Here is a 9,223-nt window from a genome sequence, read left to right on the forward strand (position 1 = left end):
CATTCATTTCTATAGCTGTACAAGTTTTTCATAACAGAGTTGTAACTGAAAATGTTAGCAATTTATGAATTTTCTAATTTCAACTAAATATGGGACATAAAATTAAGTTGATTTATATAATATACTTTATGGGGATTCTGATTTACGATGTCATTAATTTAAATTATTTTTTTAAACAAGATGATGAGTTAATTTAAAATATACAAATATTCTTAGGTCAAAGTTTACAAAACAGCTAATTATAACAAGATTACAAACCAGTAGGACCATTTTATTAATTTACCAATAGGAAAGAGTAGGTCTGAAACTATGTATTTTCTGAAGGCCAGTAAACTAGGGTTTACTGATTCTAGAACATAACCTAATGAGGACAGTTTTAGACATTCATAAATATTAATTAGAAGCTTTAAGTTATATTGTAGCATAAACTAGAACTTTATGCTATTTCCCCTCTTCTTTTTTTGTGATGTTTTCCTTTGTAATTTAATCTTTCTAGCCTGTTTTGAGGAGTTTTTGGTTTTTGTGGAGGTTTTTTAGCTGTATATTTCTTGGGCCTATAAACCTTAGGCTTATGACTTTCCGTATATCCACAGTTCCTGATATAAACTTTAAATAAGATAAGAGTTCCCAACTCTGTGACTTTTTATAGAAAACAGCTTTCTGCTGTTCTAAGGATAAATCTAGTTAGTAGCTACTCAGAAAGTGCTTATGAATCATGAAAATGTGTTTGGTACAGGGTAGGGTACACAAGGTGACTAAGGGCTCCATCGTACTTTGAAAAATTTTAAAGGCAGAAGAATCCAAATTGTAACTGAAAACAACTCCATTCAGATAACAGGTGTGTGTAACATACTCTTGACCCTTTAAATTTAGTCTGGGGGCTATGTTTGAACATTATTTTCATTTATATTAAGCTAATTTTAAAGGTAAATTTCTGTTTTATAGAGCAAGATGGGGAAGGCATTACGGAAACTTTAAAAACATATGAAGATAAAATACAGCAGCTAGAAAAAGATCTTTATTTCTATAAGAAAACCAGCAGAGACCTTAAGAAGAAACTTAAGGAACTGGTAGGGGAAGCAGCTCGGCGGCAACTGGTACCATCAGAACGTAAGACATTTAGTGTTACTTGTCATGCTAACACAGCCTGGTTTGTAGTGTAGCCTTTCCCAATTGATTGGGTTATTTAGGATTAGATATTTAACTTCTATTTGTCTCTGTAAACAAAAATAGTTGTCTATTCTGTGTGTGAGACAGAAAGAACACAGGAGAAGTGAATGAACAAACAAATGTATGTGTGTGAAGGAAATGATCATTTCTTGGGTTGCCTGCAATGTACCAGGGACCCTCGTATTCCACTAACTCATTAAATCCTTAAAATAACCCTATAATCTAAGATAGCTGTTGTTTTCCTATTTTATAGTAAATTAAGCTTTCTGATTATCACAAAATAATGTAAAATAAATAGAGAATAAGAAAAGTAAAGATAAAATAGTATTGTATGTATTTCTAAGATCAATCAGGTCTTTTCATATCATGACCTATGGAAACTCAAAATATAATAAAACCCATTGTTGAGACAAAGATATTTTCTTACATAATTATATGTAGATATGTATAAGTAGCACCTTCCTTAATGAAATGATAAAACATGACAAAGCAGTTTGCAAAAGTAAAAAAGTGCCGTGAAGGTAATATATTAATTATTATATATTATTATAACGAAATTATTATAACTAAATATAATATAAATTATTATAATTTAATTATTAATATATTAAAATATATCCTCTTTAAGCCCACCAAATAGAGAAGAATCAATATTTCTAAAATAACATATTCTACATTTTCTAAAATAATTAGCCTTCCTTTAGAGAAAGTATTCTAATAATTTCAGTGCAGCTCTTGAAAAATTGACTTTACAGCCTTTTAGGAACACACCTATTTTGTACCTGTAAAGAAAACTGCTTAAAGATGGGTACAACAAGATGTAAAGAGTACACCTGAAACAATATGTGATTTGTCAATTATATCTCAATAAAAAAAGAGATAATTATAAAAAGAGAAACCATAGAAAAAGATATAAAGAGACCATTGAAAAATTACATGTATGCACAATCAAAAGATATATTCTGAATATATAATATAAGCAGAATTAACATAGTTTTAAATTTTAAAACTTAGTAATATTTTAGAAAAGTAGTTCTAATGCTACCTTATATCTATGGTATTTATCATGTACAGACATTTTCACAAGTAGTTCCATTTAACCCTCAAACTCAGAGTAGGCCAGTGTCTACTAACCCCATTTTTATTTTATTTTTATATTCAGGTTATAATAGTTTACAACATTGTGAAATTTCAGTTGTACATTATCATTTGTCAGTCACCATATAATTGTGCCCCTTCACCCCTTATCCCCACCCCTCAACTCCCTTCCCCTCTGGTAACCACTAATCTCTTCTCTTTGTCCATGTGTACAACCCATTTTTAGATGAGGGAACTGAAGCTTAGAGAGGTCAAGTGATTCTTGAACAGAACAATAATTAGAAATGATCTAAGGTCCCTTGTCTTCTGACTCCTGGTCCTGTGTGCTAAGATAAAAGTTGTCTTAGGATGCAGATGTGATACAAACATACAAGTCCTGCCAAAGAGACTACACTTCCTGATTTTTGGTGTAGTAATGCAGAGATACTTACTGATGTAATTAAAACATTTGAAACACTACCTGCAAAAAATTAAAATGTAAACAGGTATTATGTAGGAAACAGAACAATTGGCATCAGACCATTTTAGCTTTAAAAAAAATCCACTTTCAGAAATCGATGATGACATAAAGAAATGGAAGGATATCCTATGCATGTGGATTGGAAGAATAAACATAGTTAAAATGTCTGTATTACCTAAAGCAATCTACAGATTCATTGCAATCCCAATCAGAATCCCAATGACATTCTTCACGGAAATAGAAAAAAGAATACTAAAATTTATATGGGGCAACAAAAGACCCCGAATAGCTAAAGCAATCCTAAGAAAAAAGAACAAAGCAGGAGGCGTCACAATCCCTGACTTCAAAACATACTACAAAGCTATAGTAATCAAAACAGCATGGTACTGGTACAAAAACAGACACACAGATCAATGGAACAGAATTGAAAGCCCAGAGATAAAACCACACATATACGGACAGCTAATTTTCGACAAAGGAGCTAAGAACATACAATGGAGAAAGGAAAGTCTCTTCAGTAAATGGTATTGGGAAAACTGGACAGCCACAGGCAAAAGAATGAAAGTGGACCATCTGCTATCGCCATTCACAAAAATTAACTCAAAATGGATCAAAGACTTGAAGGTGAGACCTGAAACTATAAAACTCATAGAAGAAAATATAAGCAACACACTATTTGACATTGGTCATAAAGGAATCTTTTCGGATGACATGCCTACCCAGACTAGGGAAACTAAAGAAAAAATAAACAAGTGGGACTTTATCAGATTAAAGAGCTTCTATAAGACAAATGAAACCAGAATCAAGATGAATAGACAACCCACCAGCTGGGAGAGAATATTTGCAAAACATACATCTGACAAGGGGTTGATCTCCATAATATATAAAGAACTCACAACTGAACAACAAAAAAACAAACAACCCGATCAAAAAATGGGCAGAGGAAATGAACAGACACTTCTCCAAAGAAGATATACAGATGGCCAATAGGCACATGAAAAGATGTTCAACATCATTAATCATCAGGGAAATGCAAATCAAAACAACACTAAGATATCACCTCACGCCCATTAGAATGGCTATAATCACCAAGACAAAAAACAACAAATGTTGGAGAGGATGTGGAGAAACAGGAACCCTCATACACAGCTGGTGGAAATGCAAACTGGTGCAGCCTCTATGGAAAACGGTATGGAGATTCCTCAAAGAATTAAAAATAGAGATGCCCTATGATCCAGCCATCCCACTACTGGGAATCTATCCAACGAACCTGAAATCAACAATCCAAAGAGGCTTATGCGCTCCTATGTTCATTGCAGCATTATTCACCATAGTCAAGAAGTAGAAGCAACCTAAGTGTCCCTTGACTGACTACTGGATCAAGAAAATGTGGTATATATATACAATGGAATACTACTCAGCCATAAAAAAAGACAAAATCGTCCCATTTGCAACAACATGGATGGGCCTGGATGGTATTATGTCAAGTGAAGTAAGCCAGAAGGAGAAAGACAAACACTGTATGATCTCACTCATATGTGGAATATAAACCAACACATGGATAGAGAAAACTGTATTGTGGTTACCAGGGGCAATGGGGGTGGGGGGTGGGCACAGGGCGTGAAGGGAGTCATATATATGGTGATGGACAAACAAAAATGTATAACCCAAAATTTCACAATGTTAAAAACTATTAAAACATCAATAAAAAAAATCCACTTTCAAATTTGAGATATCTGAAATTATAGATCTAGTGTTTATTTATTTTTTTGTGTGTGAGGAAGATCAGCCCTGAGCTAACATTCATGCTAATCCTCCTCTTTTTGCTGAGGAAGACCAGCTCTGAGCTAACGTCTATTGCCAATGTTCCTCCTTTTTTTTTCCCCCAAAGCCCCAGTAGATAGTTGTATGTCATAGTTTCACATCTCTCTAGTTGCTGTATGTGGGACGCTGCCTCAGCATGGCCTGGCCAGTGGTGCGTCAGTGTGCGCCTGGGATCCGAGCCCAAGCCACCCATAGCGGAGCGCACGCACTTAACCACTAAGCCATGGGGCTGGCCCTAGATCTAGTGTTTAAATGGCCCATGTTTATACTACTGAGTCTCCTAAACATCTCTTAGAATGACAGTGCGGTATGGTGGCATACAGTTTTAAGAAACCTGGATCCTCATCTTGCTCTTTAATGAAACAAACATAAAACACTTAAAAAAGTTAAATAATCTTAGAGGTATGTAAAGTGAGGGTAGCACCCATCTGACCAAGTTACCTGGGAAGTCTAGTCTTGATAATAATGTTGAAGGTATTACTTTAGCTAATTTGCTATTCTACCTCGAAACATCTTAAATACTTTTATTTTTTGGCTATAAAAAGTAATAAATAGACATTAGAGAAAATTTTGAAAATATAGGAACAAAGCAGGAAAAAAGCACCCATAATCCTACCCACAACTAATAACATTTTAGGATAATTCTTTTCAATATTTTCCCCATGCTTTAAAAAAAATACAGTTGGAATCATAGTGGGGATATAATTTGTACTATATCCTATCTCAAAATGCTGCTCTAATATAATGACATTAAACAAAATTTGTTTGAATTATAAAATATAGAAATTTAAATATATCAAATTCTGAGTTCCTTAAAATGTATTTATGTTTAATAATCAGTATCCTAGTTAAAACATAACTGTTTTGGTATTCAGTTTATTGGTTTTTGATAGTAGTCTTTTCATTGTCTGCCTACCATACTTGTATTTATCTTCTTTGAATATTTTTTAGCATTTTCAAATAGAAAAATTAATCTTTTGACCAAAATATCTTGGTCACTTCTGGATCGTGCTTTTGTTACAGTGCATGTGTTTTCTAACATATTTTGTGAGGATAAAATCAGTTTATATGGACATGCAATCTATACACTTAAGTATTTAAAACTTGATCCTTGTTTCAATTTAAATCACAATAAAACTCTGTATGAGGATACAAGAGTCAGAAGATCTGGTTGGGATCCTAACTTCTTTTACTAGCAGTGTGACCTTGGGTGAATTAATCTTTCTCTAGTTTGTTCCCTCAATTGTAAAATTCTGAGAAAGGGAAACTTTCTATTGTGAAGAATCCAAGTGGGCTTGGGAGTGAGCCTCTCCAATGAGCCCATCTCTGCTCTTTCACATACGATCTTTAAAAAATAAGATGCCTGGCTCCCTCTCCAGACACTGTGACTCCATCAGGATTTTTAAAAGCTTCCCAGTGACTCTAATGTGTAGCCAAGTTTGAGAGCCACTGTGACCACTATGGTCAACTTTGTGAGGATCTGCTAATTCATGTGAGGATCTCTGTCATTTGCTACTTCAGGATTTTTGTTTGTGAGAAGAATTTTAAAAACTAGAAAATCAATTATGTTTTAAAGCAGGGGTCCCAAACTAACATGCCTGCAGGAGCCAGGGAAGCCAGAGTGAGCAGTGGGGACTGCAGTAGTTGTCTAGCTTGGCAGGAGCAACTCTGCCCCAGGTGCTGTTGCCAGGCAGAAATTGTTAGTTCTTCTCATTTTTCTATAAAAGCTGGAAATCTATATTTTTATATGAAACTTTCCACTTTTTAAATGTTGGGTCGTGTATTATTTTATAGCCTAAGTAAAACATATCTGTGGGCCAGATTTAGCTTGGGAGCAGCCAATGTGTAACTTCTGTTTTTAAACTTGGTATTTGCAGAACTAGAGGTGTACTAAGCACGTATCAACATATGTTATAAAGTAAGCATTTTTCACCATATTAGGTCTAGTACCTATATGGACTTTCCTTAACAAGTTTTTTTCTTCAGTATTATATGATTCTATGATTTGAGGACCTCGAGCTTTGATCTCTTCACTCACTCCTATCACTCATTGCAATGGAGTGTCCCCCACCGAGGGGGTGTGCTCTCGTCTCCCTTTTGATGGTGGAAGTTGTGGCATGCACCCCAGAATACATTCAGAGAGCAGAACCCTGCTCTCAAGCTGGGAGTGCCAACCAAGACTAGATTTTCACACACATAATGCCAAGTCCCAGAAGATTCCCTGGAGATATGAGGCAAAGCCAGTACTCTCCAGTGCTGGCTTCACTTAGCCAGGATTTGGAATGTGATTCCCCAGTGGCAAGCCCAATGGAGGGCAGGCTTGGAAAGGCACCTGAGAGGCCCAAAGCACTTCTGTGTTTCCAGGGAGTACTGAAATCACTAGAAGACTATTTCTCAACTTTGTTCCATGAATTAAAAGTTCTCAATTATTCACATGCAAGATGCCTGTAAGTGAAATAAGAATAATTCATATTCACACTTCTATTTGTCTAAAAGAAGTCATTTAACAAAAAAAGCTATAAGGCGTAACTTATACTGAGTGATAATAATGTAGTTATGTTAGGATATCATGATTAAAATACCTGTTTCTGAGAAAATCTCTAATTTTTTTTGTTTTTTGGATTATTTTTAGATCATGATGCTGGAGATGGAGTCCTGAACCCAGAAGAAGCAGGTGTGGTTTCAGAAGAATTAAAATTGGCCTCAAGAACTGAAAGTATGAAATTAAGTGGAAGGGAAAGAGAATTAGACAGTTCAGCAAGCAGCTTAAGAACACAACCAAATCCTCAGAAGCTCTGGGAAGATGGACCAGAATTACCTCCAATTTACAGCTCTTTAGCACCCACTAGTGGATATTTGTTAAGCACTGAGGATAAAACAGAAATAGATGAAAATCAGTTTACAAAATCTCATAATCGACCATCGCCCCAAATTCAGCCAGTGGGAAATGTGGGACAGCTTCATGGTGTCACACCTGTAAAGTTGTGTCGCAAAGAATTACGTCAGATTTCTGCCTTGGAACTATCATTACGACGTTCCGGTCTTGGAGTTGGGGTTGGATCTATGACTGCTGATTCCATCGAAGTAGCTAGGAAACCGAGTGACTTAAAAATTTAGGCATTTAATAATAGAACTTTTAATTTAGTAGATGTGTAAGATTCCTTTTTCTAACCTGTTAAAGTTAAAGCTTAAGCTCACTAGCTCTTCCCTCAGGATAAAGGAAGAAGGGAAGGAAGGAATCCCTAATCCTTTGTACACTATAGATGTATATATCTTCTGTAGTACATTTGAGGAGTTTTAATGAGCATTTACCTAATAACCAGACACACTTTCCAATACTATCAAGTAATGGAACATTTAAATATTTCCACTTATAAATTTGCTTAAAATGTTTTCCAGGTGTATTTGAAGAACAAAACTAAGAGTAGAATAACAAACTAAAATATCCACCAAATGCATATTATTATATAATATAAAAGTATATTATAAAGTATATTATATTATAAAAGTATGTTATAATACAATAATATAATATGCTTGTATTATTGTTATTCTCAAATACAGTTATGTTTTTGTTATTTTAAAAAGATCCAATTAAATATTGCTTGTATCAGAGAGAGAGGCACCTGCTGCATATGTTTTGGAACAGCTGAAAATTTATGCCAAAATACAGTCTGTGGGCTAAGGCAACTGCCTGGGTTTATGGATTAAAGTTAATTTATGGTCCTCAGAGCCCACAGAGGTTGAGTGATTCAGTTTTGACTTTTTAAACATGGTCTTTGCTCTTTTTCTGGAATTGTTTTTAGAATATTATTGGTTTGCTAATATTTGGAATATATGTTTTCATCTCTCTCCTGCCCTGTCTATTCAACATCTCTCTCATTGTGCTAAGATTGGGGGAAATGGATGCAGCTCCATGGAACAGAGACACGATGATAGAATAACACTAAAGCGTTCTAACATTTCAAGGGAAAGGTGTCTGCCTGTAAAGCTTGAAGTCTAGCCAGAGAATCTTTAGCTAATAAGCTGATGGGCTTAATCTGAAATTTTTCTCTACAACCTGCTTAGTCAGGACTTGCACACAGATAGGCCAGATGCTGCAGCGGTAAATATGTAAATGAACATTTTTCTTCAAGATTTTTTTCATCTAAATCTTATAAACTTCAATTTGGAATTAAGAACTAAACATTGATTTGCCCCACAAGTACAGTTTGTACTTTTTCCTCATATTTTTCAATCATAGAAAATATCCCATTATAATGACCGGAGGTTTTATTTTGTTACTTATGTTTTGTTACTTTTCCAAACTTTCACTTGTAAAATAAAATTGTTTCTTAAACTGATTAATGTTTGTGTGGGACAGTAGCCAAACCACCCTGACTTATGGATGCCTACTCAACTAGAGTCACCCACTTCCTTGCTGACTCCATTTTTTTCTTATCTGATGTTGCTACTAATTTTTTTCTTTTGTCCTTTTCTCTGTTGCTATTGACCCTGACCATATTACCTAAGACTCAAACGGTCACCCTGTGCTCAAAGACTTAAGGTTTTGTTTTGCTAGTTTCTAGCCCGTGGAGAGTAGGGTTCCTTGGTCCCACTGCTAAAAACCAGTTTCTGTAGGAGAAGAGAACCAAGCCAAAACAAACTTCTAAATTGGTGAATAGTTTTTCT

General features: G+C 34.9%; 1 protein-coding gene across 4 annotated transcripts in view; it reads left to right on the forward strand.

Annotated features, from left to right (window-relative positions):
- KIF27 (kinesin family member 27) overlaps positions 1–8,285 on the forward strand; it is a 100,995-nt gene extending 92,710 nt beyond the window's left edge. For 3 of the 4 annotated variants that reach the window (XM_058565532.1, XM_058565533.1, XM_058565531.1), the window contains exons 17-18: positions 946–1,110; positions 7,185–8,285. In XM_058565532.1, the coding sequence (XP_058421515.1) occupies positions 946–1,110; positions 7,185–7,669 (650 nt within the window). In that variant the 3' untranslated portion in view covers positions 7,670–8,285. The remainder of the gene's footprint in view (positions 1–945; positions 1,111–7,184) is intronic. The other variant, XM_058565534.1, reaches the window with a different exon arrangement.
- The last annotated feature ends 938 nt before the right edge of the window (positions 8,286–9,223 follow it).

This window comes from Diceros bicornis, chromosome 22 (assembly GCF_020826845.1).
Source record: "Diceros bicornis minor isolate mBicDic1 chromosome 22, mDicBic1.mat.cur, whole genome shotgun sequence".
In the NCBI taxonomy this organism is placed as follows: Eukaryota; Metazoa; Chordata; class Mammalia; order Perissodactyla; family Rhinocerotidae; genus Diceros; species Diceros bicornis.